General features: G+C 30.8%; 1 protein-coding gene across 5 annotated transcripts in view; it reads right to left on the bottom strand.

Annotated features, from left to right (window-relative positions):
* Positions 1–1,667: 1,667 nt before the first annotated feature.
* Positions 1,668–20,405, bottom strand: part of GRIK2 (glutamate ionotropic receptor kainate type subunit 2) — a 704,801-nt gene continuing 686,063 nt past the window's right edge. For 3 of the 5 annotated variants that reach the window (XM_050786670.1, XM_050786671.1, XM_050786672.1), the window contains 2 exons: positions 16,060–16,310; positions 1,668–3,383 (listed from right to left, as the gene is read on the bottom strand). In XM_050786670.1, coding sequence (XP_050642627.1) covers positions 3,219–3,383; positions 16,060–16,310 — 416 coding nt within the window. In that variant the 3' untranslated portion in view covers positions 1,668–3,218. Of the gene's footprint in view, positions 3,384–5,785; positions 5,918–7,605; positions 7,693–16,059; positions 16,311–20,405 lie in introns of all 5 variants that reach the window. The other 2 variants (XR_007724833.1, XM_050786673.1) reach the window with 2 other exon arrangements.

Below are 20,405 nucleotides of genomic sequence, written 5' to 3'. Positions count from 1 at the left end.
CATTAGTGCTTTATACATACACTCATTCTATAATAGCAATAAAGACATCATATTTTAAAAATATAACTTAGTTGCAAAATATTTAAAACATTGCAATCAATAAAATATTATTATCCCTTTTACATATTTCTAAAATAGTGTATGTCCTCTAAGTGTTCCTTAGTGGTTAGGGTTATTCAGCTGTAAATATTTGAATATATCTCTTTGGTGTTCTCAGAGTGGTTCACATTATTTAGGTGTGTTAAATGGGCACATAAATCCTTAGTATTTTCATCCTGATTAGGGTTAATTGTGGCATATGTGCCTCCATTGATGACCGAGAGCCTCAGGCTATGTTGCTGATTTGAACAAGTGTTCACTTCTTCTCCTTCTTGCAATTTCAGTGTACTTCAGAGAATAATGCTTACTCAAATATACTGCCTTCCCAGAGAAGAGATGCTCTTTCAAAGTTAAATTTTACTTTAAAAGTAATTATACTTTATTGGAATTAATGTTAGTACCTCATATTGCATAAGCCCCACAGTAGAAACATATCTGTTTTGGCAATAATGTAGATACCTTTTAGGACACTGATAAAAAGTAATACTATACATTGTTTATATATTCTATATTACTTGAAAAGTTGAGGGCAGCAGGTTTTTTACACTTTTCAAAGTTCACTAATTTAAATGAATTAAATAAGTGTCAAATTTTTGCAGAAATCTAAATAACTATTTCCTGATTAATTAAACATAATTAAAGTTGTCATTTCCTGCCTATCATTTAAGATTGGATAGTACAATAAGAAACAGATTTTTAAAAGTGCTTTAAAGTCAAATTAGAATCTAATTTATAAAAATCTCAATATTGTTTAAAATCTGAACATTTATATGAGGTATGTTATTTGAGGATATTTGCCACCAAACAAACCAATGCTGAGATTTTTAGCAGTGCTTTGTGCAATCTCTAAAATTATGTTTTCAGATAATTATCATTGACATATGAATTTTAACTTAAAATGACCATGAGACTAGAAATTTAGAAAACATTTGGATATTTAATCTAATTTAGATATCAAGCACTTTGATTATTCAACTTTTGTGAGTTAAAAAAATTCTTCACTGAGCTTCTTTTTCATTTTTTTCTCTCAGTGGTTCTGATTATAATTGTTTTGCTTAGCAAAGTATATGTTACAATTTATCATTTTAAAAAGTTCCTATTGGTATGTGAACATCTATGCCACATCACAACTAAGAGTAATATTAGGCCTATCTCTTTCTCTGTTTTTTTTGGTGAATTACATTGAATTATCAACGTGTAAGGAATTATTAAATAGGATATGAGTTCAACCTTAAATTTCAGTGATCACTGTATAGTCTTATACAACCTAATGTACAAAGTCAATATTCACTCATAGAAAAGGTAGTATCATGTCTGTCACCTCTAGAACTACTATTTGTCTTATTTTAACTGCTCTGAACTTAAGATTACTTTTTATATCCCAGTTCAGCATTTTCCAGATCTGAGTAGGTCCTCCCACAAGTGTTTTTCTTCTTGTCTTCAGGCAGTTGGGAAGTGGCCATCCTTGAGGACCTAGAAATGTTTAGGATGTGTGCTTCTCTTAATGTAAAGGGTGTATGGTGCATTCATTACACATACAAGAGAAAAATGATAGACAATGCTGAAAGTAAAATGAACATAATTTTAATGATTTTTTTTAATTTTGTGCATTGGATTCAAACAGCAAACTGTGTGCACTCAACTGTTATCACAATGTTGTCAAGAGGTCTGTGTCTTTTACCATTTTACACACAATTGTTCATTACAGTATGTTGTCAGCCTCGTGGAAACCAGGGGTGTGGCATGGTAAGCAGTGGTGGTAGTGCACCTAGCTTTTATATTATCTAACTTGAAAATATTTCTCTTCTATGATTCCTTTTCTCTTGATAAAAATAGTTTTCACCAAACGTTGGTGGTGCACACGCACTACCATTCATGCTTGACATCACACCCCTGACAGGAACACATGTTCTTGTTTTGTTGATAAAAAGTATTACAAAAATTTCCATACAAAAACTATTTTCATAGAAATCTTGCATTTCCACAAATAAACCTGAACATTTTTTGAAAAAAAACTGTTCAAGAATTTTGTTCATTTAACATTGTGACTGTATTGATAAATGCAGTCCATGTCCAAGTTCTCTCACAGATTTTTCTATAGATGACCAGTCCCCTTTCTCGTAGCACTGAGATCTGCCCATGCTCCATCAAGTTCATTTACAGCAGGAACAGGGTTTGGATTGCTATGTCTGAATGTTAGAATGAAAGCTTTAGTCTTCCACACAGCCAATACTCAGCCCTTTTTACAACTTAAAGATTGCAAAACATTATCCTTTTAATTCAGAATCACTGAACCAACTGTTTTTATTATTACTATTATTATTATTATTTGGGATACGGAGGTTAGAGAAAAGGTGTTGGGGGAATAGAAAGGGATATGGTAGAGTTGCATGTTAAATCTTCTGCCTTAGGGAACTTAAGAAAAGCATTATTGCCTTAAAAATTGGCATTTCTATCTCAATCAGAGACACAGACTGTCAAAAAAAAAAAAACAAAAAGGAAAAGAAAAAAAGGAAAATAAGTGATAAACATCTGCTTTATATTCCAACTGCCATGGGATTCAAATTTGTTTTGCATTACATTTTTTCACATCCTATAAACATATACTGTGTATTCAGACAATAATTATACTGAGTAGTTGGGGGCTAGTAGCATCATCACCTCTATGATCTGGGTGTTCAGAAGACTGTACTGTTCTGTAACACTACAGTTTTTGCTGATTCCAAATATTTGTATTCTTAGTGACACTTTGATTGGTTGCCCTGTTGGGCGTCGATATTCCATCTCCTGGCAACAGTTGAGCTTCAAAAGGAACCTGTAATATTTCACTGGACTGCATTTGAAACCAGCCACAAAATGCTCATGTAACATTCACTCAGAAGAAGGGAGGAACCCATGATTAACAGTGTAACCCCGTGTAACTTGGTTGATCCATGATGCTTGTAAATCAAGTCTGATCATTGCAATTGCTTAGATCACAGAGTCTCTAGTTCATAGACACAGCGGCATGAGGTAACTCATTTTATTTTGCACAGGTTGCATATTTCCACAGGAAACATTCTCGCTAAATTGTTTGGAAAAAGACGACAGTTTGTGCTTGGGTGTTTGGCCTCCCAGCTTTATGCCATGGTTTCTTTACCTGGCAACCTTCTGTCGTTAAATGTGTGCATGTTGATAACTTCTTCTGTTTTCACAATAACTGGGACCTGTGGCTTATGTTTTAACCGACGCTGGCACTTCAGGGACATCCTCAATTCTTCTACCATGGCACTACAGAAGGACCTCTACAGAAGAACACAGAAAAATTAAATATTACAAAAATACATAAACTGTAACTGTCCAAGATCAATATTAAAATCATTCTCAACAGACTTGTCACATAACATCCTTGAAGGTATGAAAATTTTCATTGTTAAAGTTATAACAAATTGTCACACTAAACACTCAACCCATGATAATTAAATATTCTATAAAAGTAGACTAAAGAAAATCTCTACCCGATACTGAAATGAACAACCAGCTAGTAATGTATATATTACACATATATTAAATAAAATGTTCTTATGACATTATATAAAATTGATTAGCATGAGATAGAAGTCTACTTTAAAATTTAAATACAATGACAATTGTATACAAGAAACCCATTCTTGATATAAAAAAATAGAAAAATCTTACTACTTTTCAGATCACAACATGAGATATGCAAATGTTGTTTGAACATTGATTCTTCATTGTACATCTCAAAACAAAAATAGCACTCACACAGACATAAAATATGGAAAACAATTTCTGGCATTTCATTATGTCTTTTTTGTGATTATGCCTATAGAAACATTGACAGTGATTACAAACAAATATGACTTAATCATGAAATGACAAATTATAGCATGTTAGACACCTACAAATAAATATTAACGTTTTGTCATCATTAGCTTGATAACTGAGAGTTGATAATTTATCAAATGAGAAAAAATATGACCCTATGTTGTTTTTGTCTTAGTTCCCATCTCATTGGAAATAGATTTGCTAGAACCTCGGTTTATCTGGGGCTTATTGTTACAGATCCTCACAATTTATATTGTAGAGTCACACATATGAAACAAAATTTTGTTAGTCTCTCTCCCCACCTGATTGAGATACATGTGAAGACTTATTTGTGCATTAGGGGCTTTATTGATTATCCACTTAGACTATTTCTAAGAAACATAATGAAAATATTTAAGACCATATGTATGTCATTTTCCGGTATATATTTACAGTTAGGCAGGAAGAAAAATTTCAAGAGCTCTATTCCACAGCACGGCCACTATAGTTAATAATAATATATTATTGAAAAGTGCTTAAAGAGTGAATAAGTGTTCTCACTACAAAAATAATAAATATGTGAGGTAATGAATTTGCCAATTAGACATATCTAACCATTTCACAATGTATATATGCATCAAAACATGTTGTATATGATACATGCAATTTTATATGTTAACTTACATTTAAAAAAAGTTTGCATAATAGTTTGTGCCAGCCAAAACACACTTTGAATTAATTAGTTATCTGTGTGTCAGAGAAAACTGATTCAGAGAGAGGGTGGATAACTTTCTACATTTCACACCTGAGATTCCAGCAACATATCCAGATATATCCAGTTTTATGATTTTGACACTGATCTATTACTTTCTCTGTCAATCTCTGGCTATATCCTAATTTTTCTTTGATAGTCTCCTTAAAGAGTTTCCTTAATGGTCTTCCTAATTCTACATCTATGCTTCTCTTCTGTAAAGGCTCACAATTCCAGGACAATCTATTTTTAAAATCTCAATTATTAATAGCATTTTCTCCTTTAGTAAACAAGTCAAACTAAAATCTATTTTTTTTTCCATCATAACTTCTCTGATCTAGCCTTCTTCCCCTTCCCCACTGCTTCCATCTCTCTCTCTCTCTTTCTCCTCACACTCCTTTTACTGGTGGGACTTCCATTAATATTTTCCCTTTGTTTCTCCTTGCTCTGGTACCCTGCTGAGTTCTTTCATCTTTCACATCATCCCAATTTTATCCCCTACCTCAGGACATGGCTCAAGTTTTAACTTAATTAGGGAGCCCTTTCCACTTGACCAGGCACATTATTTTGTTTTCACAACTTGATTTTGTTTTATCCTCTCAGTATTTTCCACTCATTATCCTGTTTTTCTGTCTGACCTGTCGGTGCTCTATGTATCTCTCTCCCTGAACTGTGTAGAGCAGAGATCAAGTTCTCATGGCACTGCTTGTACACACATAAGCTCTTTAAATGTTGATTGAATTAACAACAATAGCTACACAGGACTCTAATATTTTAATTCTTATTGAACAATGTTTCTAATTCAATTGCTTAAAAACATTTCAGGTTTAGAAGGCTAGTGAAAATATATTGCATACAATTAATTTTGCCCAATAAAATTAGGCAAAACTTTAGCATTTGTTTAATAACATCAAATTAATAAAAATATTAATATATTAGCACTTGTAATGGGTGATGATTAAATATGACTTGTGAATTCCCCATTGACTAGAGTCACTGCCATGCATTATGTATTATGTGTTAAATTATGCAGTTCTGCAATTCATGAATTATATTTCTGTTAAAGGATTTATGTGGCACCTGACAGCCAGTATACGGAAACAGTGTTTCTCATTGCTTAATACCTACTATTAGGTGTACTTATTAAGAACATGATGATAATGATGATGAAGATGGTGATGATGACAACACTGTAGAAATGGAAACTGACTCCAAAATAGGGAGGAATATATAGTCTTGAGGTAACTTAGTCTTGGCTCTCTGTTGAAACATTTAACAGAAGAATTAATTAGATGACATAACACGGTCAAAACTTGATCCCCTTGACATTTAAAACTGTTATAGGACGTGAATAACATTGAATTGTTTGAAATAAGCCTTCATTTAAAACCAATAAATTTCCCAAATATTCAAAAAATTATGACACCTTCTTCTTGGCAATCTCAATTTTCAGGTATTTTGGTTACATTACTTTCAAAACAGAATAGAGAATAAATGTTAATTAATAATTTGCCTATAGTAAGGGAGTAGACTAAGCAACTAACTTTCTTAGGAAAAAATCTTACACATGTACATACAAGCTCAACTATGAAATGACTCAATATTATTTCTAGAAAGTTAAGAGGTAAACTCTGTATTTAGTATCCCATACTTCCTTCAGACTACAAATAAGAATATTTAAAACTATTTTAAGCAATTTTGTATGATATTAAGTTTATATTGCTGACTAATATAAAATATATATTGGAAAAAAAAGCCCATCCTAATCAATTTACCAGAATAGTATTATCTTTTATAATTTGAAATTGTTTTAAATAAATTATATTTACAAATTTTACAACTATCTCAAAATTGTAAACATGTAAATCATCATTGTCATCATAGACTTTATTTATCTTACAAAGTCATTAGAAAGTAAAAATTTAATCAAGCAATCTTTCATAAGTCAATCTATGGTCTCGATTACATAATGATAAAATACAAATTTTATTAATTTTCTCTTTGAATAAGGTGAATTTTGCCAGCTCTTTTGTTATTTATCAATGTAAGTTTACCTGAAAAATAGGTTTATTTAGGTTATTCAAAAAGTTACTGTGAGACAATAGGTTATTTTCTCATTTATAGAATAATTCTAACCCATTATAAAACTTGATAATCTTTAGATTTGAGCAAGATTTTACAATTAACATGGCAAGTTAAACAAATTTAATGATATCATAAGGAACTGTTCATTTATGGTTCTAGAGCAAATATACATTCTTTTCTTTATTTTTAGAGGTTTACAAGGCAAATTCCGTATCTTGATTTATATAAGTCTCTAAGCTGAAACTACACAGCATTTTGTGAAATATAATTGTTTCCCTGGGCTGTGCATTGCCCAAAACTTATCATGTCTAGCTTTTAAATAAAATTCTAGTGTATTATCATTAAATAGAGACAAATTGCCTTTTATACTTTATATAATGATTGAAATTTATTTTAAATCTTTTTATAGGACTATGAAATAAGTCTCAAAAAGAGAGAGAGAGAAAGAAGAAAGAAAGAAGGAAAGAGCGAGAGAGAGAGAAAAAAAGAGAGAGAAAGAAAGAAGGAAAGAAAGAAAGAAAAAGAAAAAGAAAGAAAGAAAAGGAAAGAAAGAGAAAGGAAGGAAGGAAGGAAGGAAGGAAGGAAGGAAGGAAGGAAGGAAGGAAGGAAGGAAGGAAGGAAGGAAGGGAGAGAAAAAGCAAGAAAGCAAGAAAAGAAGAGGAGGAGGAGGAGGAAAGCTGGAGGGAAGAAGAAAGAGAAAAACAACTATCTTGCTTTTTAAAATCACTCCTTAGGGGTGGAAAACCACACACTGTGTCATTAAATAAGGTAAGTTCCTCAGGGTGAAAACAACAACAAAAATGTTTCTCCACGTTAATATAACAGACTACAAAAAGAAAAAAGAAAGGCACAAGGATACTAACCATTATTAAAAACCTCTTTTAGTAAGTTTCAAAAGATTACTAAACAGTGTCTGGATGGTATGGTGGCACTAACCAAATAGAAGATTCCTGAAAATGAAAATTTAAATCTTTGAGCTGTTAGCATGTATAATTGCATTTAAATTAGTAAAACTCTTAATAAAATTCATTATATTTAATGAGTCAATTTATATTTACACATCTCTAATTCTTGAAACAATGTAGATCTGTAAATCTTGATAGTATGAACTTGGCCATATTTACATTGCTTTTTTTATAGAGCTTTTTTATTTAAAGAGCTCTATTTTGTATTTTGAATGTAATAAGAAAATACATAAATAGTCCACAGGTAAATGTTTTCAAGAATATCATTGTTGATGTTACAGAATATTTATTCTAAATAGCTTAACTTCCTAATTAAAAGATATATTTTTATAATAAGATGATGTGACAGCATTTGGAGAAGCATAGATTTTTTTTTATATTTGAAGTGTAGCTGAAATCATGCTCCACATTGATCATTGACATATGTAGCTTCATTGTAAAGTTAAAACCATTATGTTTAGCAATATATTTATTTTTGAAAAACACAATATCTGAAGAAAAATAATCAGCATGATTTAACTTTTATACTCATCGCTCTTTTTGAATATATGTATTCATTGATCAAGAAATATCACAAAATATGTTACTTTCAAGCCTGCATTTAGTATTTATTTTTAAGGAGGAAATCCTATTTTGTATATCTTGCTAGCTTAATTTTGATAGTATAAAATAACTAAATGATATCTTAGTATTCATTCAGAATGATTCCTAGCCATTTCTACATACAATTTCTACCTATCCTCTTTGGAGCCCTATCAAAATTTGAGCTACTCCTATCAATGGTATCTATGAGATACCATTGTACTTCAATGGTCTAATATATTCTTGTACATATCAACCAAATTTTATTTTGTGTTTGTCATTTAAATTATTTGTTAACTAATTACGGATATACAATATATATTCTTAGACACTCTCTAATTAATTTCTGATTCTGTAGGCCATTTGCCCAAGAATGGCAGGTCATATGTAGTGGAAGCAAATCAGAACAGTCACTGTGATTAGTTGCAGAAAATTCCACCACCTTAGATAATAATAACTAAGATGGAATAAAATATTTATAGGATATAAGATGTAGTATTTTACATGATATTGGCGTGTTAAATAACAAAAATAAATGTCATTTAATGTAACCTATTGATTTTATTCTTGTGAATATAACTATTTTGATTGGCAGCCTTTTAAAAACATCAAACAGTTAATGCTATACATCAGAAGTGTGAATCGACCTAAGGCTATATGAATATAACAGTGAAGCAATGAAATATGGAAAATGACTGGTTAAATCATTCATGTTAAAAAATATATACAACCTTGTTCTTGATATTCAATTTTAGAGCAGCTATCTTTTTAAAATGTTTTGTTATTTACATAAGCTATTCAGCAGTCAAAGGAAACTTTACGTGTAGCATCTTTTATGATCCTATTGATTAATCACTGTAGTTTCACAGCTAGCAAAAATTAAAACTTAAAAATCAAGTTACATATCTAACTAGATTCAGAGCTAAGACAGGAACTCTATTATCTTAACTTCCATCTATGAAAGCTTTCTCATATTAGCCTGCCTCATTAATGATTTCATTCTCAGCTGAGCTTTTTACCTGGACTTTATTCTTACTAAATGTTAGTTTTTTGAATACTAAATTATAAAGCAGACAGAAAAAAATTATGAGGGCAAAAGAAATACATATCTTTCTTAGTGAATTAAATTAGAAATCATGTTATACTTTAGCCTGGATTATTTCACAATGATAAACATAATCAAATATTAAAATATTCTCAGAAACCTTTACTCTAACAGAAACAGTTACCTAATATCTTCATATTGTATTTTGCAAATACAATGAGACAGAGAAAAATTGAGGATCATTATACATTTTAAAATTTCCCCTATTTAAGCTAGTTAAAAAAAAAAAAACATAAATAAGGTCTGACAAGAATCAACACAAATTTAATCAATATAGCTGGAAAATGCATTTTAAGAAAAAGTAATATTAATCATCACATTTTTGCTAGTAGTCATAATGATACTATTTTTTTAATAGTAGCATCCAAATAATGCTTAATGGCTAGAAAACTTTCTTTTCATAAGGTGCAGCAGTTAAAATGTACCAGCTTTACAAATAATAATAATATTACTTTTAAAAGAGCTTCTTGTTATAAGCCAGTTATGTGCAAAGCAACCCTCTATGTATATTAACTATCTTAATTAATTCTTAAAACACTTTTATTATGGATTCATAACTTATTTGTTTATTCGTTGCTTCATTTATTTATTTAAAAAGAAGAATAGAGAGGCTAAGTAATTTTTATCTAAGGTTAAACAAAGTTATGTTTCCAAGTCTTTTTAATTCCAAAACTCATGCTTACTATCTAGGAAAGTAAATTATTAAGCTGCTTATGACCGAAACCCATAATCTGTTTATCTAATTCAACCTCCTAATCCATATATTTCCTTAGTGAAAACTCAAGGAGAAAGAAGAATAGTTAAATATTCTGCCTCCATTCTGTACAGCTTGATATGGTTGAAACACTTTTAGACTAGGCATCTTTGACCTTGGAAAACAACTTGACCCTTGAGATACTTATTATCCTCATCTGTACTATATAGATAATAATATTTACATGGCTCTTAGGGTAGTTTTGTATTCAAATGTAGTATTACACTTTAAAAACTAAAGTCATTTATAAAAATAAGGTGGTATAATTAATAAGCTATAATTTTAATTAAGAATAATTATTTATGGGGATACAAAGATAATGGGTTATCATAAACAAAAGACCTGAAAACCCTTTAGCTGATTTGGAAGTAGATCAGTAAGCAAAATGAAGATTGGCACCTCATTTCAAAGTACAGTATTTTATATTTGTATGTTGAGACATTTTAAAAATTCATTCGATTAATCATTATATAGGTCATTAATGGAAACTGAAAGACACTCAGTTCTCAAAGAAAGGCAGTGATAAAAAAAAACAATAAAAAATGGACATTTGCCCAAAGTTTATTTATACTTTTTAACTTCTAAAGATCAAGTTAAAAAATTAACATATAAGGTCTGACAAGAATCAACACTTTAGTCAATATAGCTGTGAAATTAGTTTAAGAAAAAAATATTATATATTTATGCTTTACAACTATAATGTTTTACACTGAAAATTTACTTAGAACTTTTAACTTCTGTAAAGTTAAATGCAGCTAAAATTTCTTACATCAAATGCAATTAATAAAAAAAGTATAGCTATCTTATAGTTTCTAAATAGGCATTACTGGGCAAAACATAAATATTGACATGAAATTTTTACTTATAATTCATAGCACTGTTTGCATTCCTATACCTTACCCAAAAAGTATATTCTTGAAAAAGCATTGCTCCTGTTAGAACTAATTATTTAAAATTTTAACAGCAGCTTATACGTAGGTATCTGTGAACAACCTATTTTCATTCTTCTGTTTCCATGAAACACAGAATTAGTTGACTTTGCTACGTGTTTTCCTTGTAAATAACCTTTCAAATAGGATCCCTAGTCTTGCGGGTTTAAACTAAACCCTCTGATTTTGTTCTCATCATCCCCCAGATTGAAATGTTTTGTTCATTTGTGCTTCTACTACTCTGATTTACAGCCATATTCCAAATGTGTTATTCATCTATACACTGAAGAATATTCTATGTGCCCTCAAAAAATATTTTTGAACTATCAGTGCACCATAAAAATATAATTATTTAGAGATTTTCTTAGGTAAAATTTGCCAGTGTTCTATAATAGAAACAACTATATTGACCAAAGTAGACTATGTCCTAAAAAACAATATCACATAGATTTAAAAATACATTTTAACAATTTTAAAGACAACAACAATGTGTGTTCAAGATGGGACCCTTAGTGCACAAATTCAGTTATCTGAGCAATAATATATATATTTCTGAGACATATTTACTTAGTTTACACTTAAAAAATAAGGAGTGCTTTTGGCTTCATCTTAAGATTTTTTTATGTCAGGAAACTCAATAATTTATATTCAAACAGTTCAATAAAAACAATTTGTATAAACAAATACATTTTCAAATACATGGGAAATATTATTTCTATATACAAAACACACATAAAGAGATCAAACTATAGAAGTTATATTGTTGTTCTGGCTGAAAACCTAAAAAAAGAAAAATTATGTATGTCTGTTAAAAGGAGACATATTCAAATATTTAAGAAATGCATAATTTTAAACATTAATAATCCATGTTATAAAAGTTTAATAAAAATTAGTTATTATGGTATCTAATAATTCTTGCCTACAAAGCCAATATATTATAAATATTACCAGAGAAAACGAAATTCAGTATATTAAGCAGCTTGTTATAGCCAGAAGTAAGTCTTAGAGGAGGGAAACAAGGCCTTTCAACCAAATCCATACACCCAAAATGGGATAATTATCTCAGATATACAACAGTTTCTTGGATTGCTTTCTCAGTGAAACTTCAGTAGACATATCTTTAAAATCAAAGAAGATGTAAGGCAAAAAGAAAAATAATTATAAAATGCATGTGGTGATCAGTTACCTTTTCAGACACATTCAGATGAGAAAAGTTTTTAAGTATTTTAAAAGTTTGAATAAATAAAAAGCAATGTGTCCTTGATTCATTAACATATACTTCACAATTAAAACCATTTTTATAAAAATTATGATACACCATCTTGTGGTTATCTGAAAGGAATGCAATTTCCATTGTTAAAATGCTTTAAGGTCCACATATTTCAGCTTTATTTTCTGTTTTTATTTTTAACTTGCCCTCATTTAAAAGTGTGAAACATTTGCCTATTAATCTTAATTATCCAACAACTTACAAGAAAGGCTATCATTATCAAGAGCTATTTGTTTTCACTAGTATTTATAATATGTATTATAAAAGGCATTTTATTTTCACCTATAAATTAATATAATTTTATCACTGTTATTAAAAGTAAGACAATATGGAAAGATATTCATTATTTATAAATTTTATTCACAAAGTTCACATTCAACTAAGTTTCATATATATCTGACATATCTGACAAACTGTTTAGTCACCAATACATTCGTGCTTTCCTTCAATGGGCAAAACACAATTCACTGTATATTTATTTATCAATAAATATTTATTGAGTAAATAATTGATCTCACAAGTGTTTACCTTATTTTTGAAATATAAGAAATCTAGGCTAAAGACACAATTTTGATAAGTAAAAGTAAACTGAATTTCTGTATGTTCTCAAACATATGATAAAATCTAGGACTATCTTATGACTAATTTTAATAAATTAAGTAACTTGTTAAACAGCCATATAGACCATATAGACCAACATAAATTTTCTTAAGAAAAATGAAGAACTGAGCCCCAAGAACCTAATTTATCAGAATAAATAAAATGAATCATTTCCATTAAATTCATGATTATTTATCGTTTTGAATATATAGAAAAATAATGTTTCTTTATGATACTTTTTAAAAAAAAGTTACTGCAATCAACTTCATTCTTAATTTAAATGATAGGTAGATAGGTAGGTAGGTAAACAGAGAAATAGGTAGGTAGGTAGATAGATATTATGCCACCAGGCACTATTTGAGGCCTTGGAGATACAAACAAAAAATACTAGGTCTTTGTCCTAAAGGCAAGAAGAATTTAATATGTGAAAAGGCACCCACACTCAGAAACCAGCAAATGTGAATACAATACTGTCAACAGGATAATGGAGATGTGCTTAGGGGTTCACAGAGTGAAGATATCTAGACCTAATGCTGGAAATGGTTTGACATGGGCAAAATACCTTCCCAGCTTTCTCAAAAGGAGATACATGTTTTTAGATTATGACAGTACCTGAAATAAACTAAGTAAAAAATGAGATACATGAGTCACATTTTTTTTCATTGCAGTAGGAAATGAAAACCTACTTCCACTTCTTAGAAACAAGCTATGCTCTGTGCCCAAACCCATTATATCTTTTGATTAGGGAAAGCTTTCTGGACAAGTTAATGTTTCATTTTAAATGCCTAATATAAAATGTTTGTGAGAGTTTGCAAGGTAGAATAATAGACAAGAATTGCTCCAGTCAAAAGGAAGAGTATAATCTTGGGAAATTGAGAGTTAAAATGTAATGTGGCTGTAGTAAAGGTGCAAATTGGAAAGGAACAAAACATAAAGCTACAGCAGTGGACAGGGACAGCTGTGAAAGGGTCTCATCTGCTAACTTAAGGAATTTGGATTTTATTGTGGCAGCTATGTAGAGACAGTGTGCAAAGCATTGCGGAGTGACTATAATGCTCATGTAATATCTACTCAGTTATTTCTTTCTAGTGCAATGTTAATGCCTCATTGTTTCCATTTGAAAAGGTACATTAATTTTATTTTTCTAATTTTTAGAGGGTCATATAGATCCACAGAATGTCGAGATCTGGATAATATCTGAAAAATTCAACTAAACTTGTTCACAATAACAATGAAGCACATTATATTACAAAATTAAATCCTCATATCCTTTGTTTTTGTTTTAACCAAATACTTGTAAAACAAAATTGCACTAGAGATACATCAATGATAAATCAGCCTAGATAAATCAAATGAACGGGACACATAGAGGTAAGTACAGTAGAATACCACATATCATCAAGAGACTAATTTGTTTTAATACTGAGCTATAACTTGAAAATTATTACATATGGATTATTTGAGGTTCCAAGTAGAAAACACGTATTTCTTCTATGATTTTCATTCTTATATAGAACATTAATGCATTAAATATCACACTTATTGACAAATTATAATGAAAATGGTAATTAATGAGTTAATATTTATTCTTTGGTTAGCTCTAGATTTAGTTTCAAAATTCATTATAAAATGACACTATAAAAATGAGTATTACATAAAAAGTGTACTTAGACACACAAATGCAACCAATATTTGAGTTAGCCAAGCCAGCAGAAATAACAACCTGAATGTTCTGTGAAAACAAATCATGTTATTTTCTGAATTCTTCAAACATTTTAATTGGCTATTTTAGTCATAGACAAAATGGGATTATAAAAATATACATTTATGATAACATTCCTCAGTGTCAAGTACTGTAATCAGGCAAAAATATAGAAATACTGTATCCAAAATTCTGATTCCAGGAAGGATAAATATGATGTAAGTTATTAGAGACAAAGGAGCATTTTTATTTTAAAAAATATTTCTAAAGGTACAAACACTTCAATGAATATTAGAAAAAATATTTACCTGGTATTCCTGTATGGCATCATTTTCAAGATACCACTTTTCTGCTCTTTTTATTTACCAATACAAGTTCATAAACCTCTTAAATATTAAAGATTGTAGCATCTCACTCTGCCACAGTGATTAAAGTTAAGTCTAAAATATTGTGAGTTTTATCAAAAACAAAAGAGATGTTTACATACTAAAGATTAAATAATGTACTAGAAGGCTTTAAACTGTTGGTTTCATCATATCCAGAGCAATAAATCTGCATACAAACAGTATCATGTAGCATCTGAAAGAGTTATTTTCCTAGTCTTCCTCATATTTACAGAAATGAGAAAATTATAGCACTAGAAATACAGAATCTGAATGAGGTGACCAACTTTTCAAGGATAATACAAAAAACATTTTACAAATGACTGCATTAAAATGCAAAATATAGCAATAGACTCAATATTTTTGAAGTTTATACATATTTTTAGAAGGACTCTGGTACAAAAAACCAAAGAATTGATTAAGAATACTATTAAATGGCAAAAAGAAACTATAATATTTTCACACACTCATTAATGTAGAAAATTACCTATAATTTCACCAATGAAAGTTAACATCTTTCTTAACTAGAAATGTATTGGACTAAAGCTATTCAGATAAAAACTTACTCTTTAACTTGAAACTGTTAACCCATATTGTATATAAAACCTCATTTTTAATCTGCAGAGTATTTTTTCTTTCATATTACAGTGTCCAATTTTTACTCACTTAATTAACTGTATCTCATCACTAACCTCATCACTAAACTGTATCTCAAACTAAACTCAAGCAACAGAAGTTTTTTTAAGTCTGTAATAAGAGTAGAAACAGCTATTTTTCCTGAAGCTGACTATAATTAAATATATTACAATTAAATAAAAAATCCTAAAGGTGACTATGAGTCTTTTTGTGAAATATGCTATATTTCACAAAATAAAATATTTTGTTACATAATGAATGACATAAGACAATTTAGAGCAATAGTTCTAAGCGTTATCATTAGTTGGCAACAAAAAAACCCTTCTGGTTTGTGTTTTAATATAACAACAAAAATTGTTTTAAATTTAAACTGTAAACAAGTAACATTTACCTTTTCCAACTGAGCGTTTTTTTTGGATTTGTATAAAAATTCTCCCACTGCCACAAAAACTGAAAGCACCAAGCCGGCTGCCAGAACAATGAAGATGCCACCAATATTCTGAACCCCCAGGGCACTGGCCTCTTTGCTCTCCTCTTCTGGGCAACCATTGCCCCTCCACCATTTCTCCTTCATCATATGCAGCTTGCCTTCCTCTTGCAGCTGAAGAATTGCTATGGTAATTTTGTCTCGATATGGAGAACCTAAGAAAGGAGAGGTTATGTTAAGTATTTCAAGGAATCCAAAATTTCATAATTAAAGGTTAGCAAGATGAGAGGAGGGCAGAGATTTTTCAAAATGCTTCAAAGTGTGCCAGTGTTTTTTTCAGAAGACAAAAACAACTGGAAAAAAAGACATAGACGTTTAACAAGATCATTACAGTGGACAGCCTTGCTAGATAATGAGGAATTAAATGCATTTTGTTTTAAGAAAGAATATGTCTCCTAAAAGGTGGACTCAGTTTACAGCACTGTAAAATAGTAAGAAAGGATCCACAAAGGAAAAGGGATAGAGTGCAAAGATGTTTCATTCATATCTACAATTTATTCTACACTGAAACCAGAGCACTGATAAAACAGCTATCTCTATTTTTAGACCAGAAAAGTTGTGGAAAAAGGTGTTTCCCAAGATTAAATGCAGTAATTAAAGGGAATAATTACTAATAAGCTGTATTCGATGGTACCTTTTACTTAGGTGATCATGAGCAGTCACTAGTATCTGTTATGTGATGTGCATAATAGAAGTCATGGGTTGCATGGACTTAGATAATTTAAAAATCATTATGGCAATTTAATTTATAAATCAAGGGGTACACAGCCTGATACTGTAAAAATTTGGGGCGTTGTTTCTTTATCAGTTTATTTTTTCAGAGACAATGTTTTGTTTTGTTTTGTTTTTCTGGTGGAGGCAACAATATAAATAAAATATATTGCTTATGCTAATGGAGGTACATATTCGTCTGCATTAGATATTACGTGATAAGTAATATCTGCTAATTTGTTGACCAGAAACATACAAAAATATTGAAGCACACGCATTTTTCTACATCTGTTCCAAAGGATTGCTTTTATTGCTTTCTCCCACCTAGAAATAGCCTGCTTCTAAAATGTAATCTTTTTCCTAAGACACTATACTGCACATTCCAGTTTTTGTGTACAGATTCACCCATAGTGTTTTCCTGCTTGCGGAAAAATACTAAACATTTCAGCTTGTATTCAACATTGCCTGTAATTTTGTTTTGATTTAAAGTGTCCACATCTATACATCTTTTAGTGAGAGTAGGCAATGTAAAAGTAGAAAGACAAGAATCATAGAATGTAAGTAACCTGTTGAAAAAGTTTGAGAAATGAAGATCTACCAAACCCAACTGAAGAGTTGTTTCTTTAACATAATCTTTTCTCTACTCAGAAGCTATAGAAGTTTATGGCTTGTCTACATTTTTTACAGCTTTCCTAAATAGGGGCATTGCCCATTCCTATAATTAGAAGTCAAATATTTTATTTTCATTATGCAATAATTCTCAAGTATACTAGGGGAATTTCTGCTTCTCAGTGTCTCCCCTGAGCTCTTCTTAAAATACTAATCTAACACGAATGTGCAATGTAAATTCTGTACCTCAACCACTTCAGATTTCAATATATTAGACCAGCTTATACTATTTTCTATCTTAATCACTCACTTATTGGGCATTCAGCCTAGGTTCCCTGGTATTATTATTTACTTGTTGAGATATGGCCTGTTTTCCTAAATACATTACAAGCTTTTTTGTATGGAGGATATCTATCTATCTGTCTGTCTGTCCAATCAGTCCATTCACACATTTATCCATCCATCCATCCATCCATCCATCCATCCATCCATCCATCCATCCATCCATCTAACAGATATAGAAAGATGCATGTGCTTCATTATTTTTATATGTTTCTGGTCAACGAATTAACAAAAATATCACTTATGTAATATCTAATGCAGATGAGTATCTATACCATTAGCATAAACACTAAAGCACACTAAAGAAACATCCATCCATCTGAATTCTCATTTTTCAAACAATAGGCTCTCAGCAAATGTTTGCATATTCTGAGGAGCATAATAACTGACTAAAAGCATCTTAACATAAGAGCAATAACATGGTGCTTGAGTCTCTGTGATATGTAATAAAACACCATAAATTAAGGTTATTTTGCTTGACTATTCAGTATTTATTAATTTGCTATATCTAGCATGGTGCCAGTTGAAAGATCAATTTTATTCTGATAATCATATATTTTCCCTGCAAAATAAATGCTTACTTGATGGGATCTCCATTTTAAGCAGAATGATAGTTTATCAAATGTCTTTGAATGAGAAACAGTGTATGAACAAATCTTGTGTTGATAGTGTTTGTGAAAACGGCCACACCTGGTTAACAAAAAGTTGTAATTTCTTTTCTTTGTGTGTGTGTGTGTGTGTGTGTGTTGTTGTTGTTGTTTGTTTTTGTAGACAGAATCTCGCTCTTTCACCCATGCTGGAGTGCAGTGATGGGATCTCAGCTCACTGCCACCTCTGCCTCCCAGGCTCAAGTAATTTTCCTGCTTCAGCATCCTGAGTAGCTGGGATGACAGGCGCCCGCCACGCCGCCTGTATTTTTAGTACAGATGGGGTTTCACCATGTTGCCCAGCTGGTCTTGACCACCTGAGCTCAAGCAATCCACCCGCCTTGGACCCCCAAAGTGCTGGGATTACAGGAGTGAGCCATGGTGCTCAGCCTGTAATTTCTTTTCTATAAATATAATTATAAGCAAGATTTGTGGAGGGTGATTACTTGGAAAGTAGACTTTCAAATATAAAAAATTCTTAATGCACTTAAGTATTTATTTTATGAAAGCTCATTTCTCACTTTGAGAACTATTGAAAGAATATAATTTTATTGCCAACTCACTATATGCACCAACTGCATTGCGATGTCTATTCCAGCATCTTCAAACACTATATTCTCCATTACACTCTCAAGAACAAAATAATACACAAATAAACAAAAGCACCCTACTTTTCAGCAAGTGAGACACCTCTTGACTTCTTGCCACCTGAACTTCCTATTTCCAGCATTGATTGTAAATATACAAATTTCCCATTGCCAGCAAACCTCAGTATACTTGCTTTTATGAATATAGGAATGTTTAAATGATACTTGATTTGAATCAAATGTACAAAGTTAATGGGCTTCTTATTAAGGTTTTAAGCACGATGAAATAATATAGGGAATATAATCAATGCCAATAAATCAGTGACATGTTTTACTTGTCCTTCCTTCATTGATCTAGTTTAAGTATTTTTTAAAAGGACAAGTAATTAAAAATGAATTATTAGTTATTTCATACATAATTTGATGCTCCTTTGGAAGTATTTTTAAAAATATGCCAGTTAAGGTTAAATGTGGACTGAAATTTCAGCTAGATGAAAAATCTCAAGGACACATTGAGACCAAAGAATGAAAGAATCTTCCATTCTCCTTGTGACACGAACAGCCATGCACTTAGCTCTAATGAGGTGAACACTCATTAATTATGTAGATAGAGATAGTTCCTCCGAAGTCCAAACTCCCGCATGAATCTGTACGCTGGCAAACGAAGAATTGATGTTACTGAATGTCAACTGAGAGAAGCTCAGGAGTCACAATGTAGGTCGCCTTCAAGAAATATCTATATTTTTTCAAGAGGCCTCTAAGTTTAATTAGAAAACACTAAGGGAATTATAAATGTGTCTATTAGAACATGCATCATTGTAACTTAGAGTCAATTTTCAAACTGTTAGGAGGACAGACAACCATAAATGAATGGAGGAAGGTAGACAAAAATATCTGGAAAACTGCAACACTCAAAATAGACAGATGGCCTTCAGTTTCAGTTTTACTAAAACCTTATGAGACTATATGGTCACAGGGTGACCATATATTTTTTTTTTGAGATAATATGAAATATTTTGTCTAAATTTCACATATTTAAAACGTGGATAAATGCATTTTTTTAAAAAATTCAGGATAAACCAAGCACATTTAAAGCCAAATTAGCCCTTGAATCTTCACTGCAATCTCTAATCTTTGGTTCTTTTTATATCCCTGCTCTCAGTGGGACTTTCTTTGATAATTTAAACAAATTCTCCATATTTACAGTAAGGAACTGTTATGTTTGTAAATGATCTTTTCACAAGTTGCCAAAAGATCCCATTTACCAAGTAAAAAAAGTCCTAGGTTGTAGAGAGTGAATGGAAAGAAGGAAGGAAGGAAGGAAGGAAGGAAGGAAGGAAGGAAGGAAGGAAGG

This window comes from Macaca thibetana, chromosome 4 (assembly GCF_024542745.1).
Source record: "Macaca thibetana thibetana isolate TM-01 chromosome 4, ASM2454274v1, whole genome shotgun sequence".
NCBI lineage: Eukaryota > Metazoa > Chordata > Mammalia > Primates > Cercopithecidae > Macaca > Macaca thibetana.
This window is presented reverse-complemented; position numbering and strand designations above follow the sequence as displayed.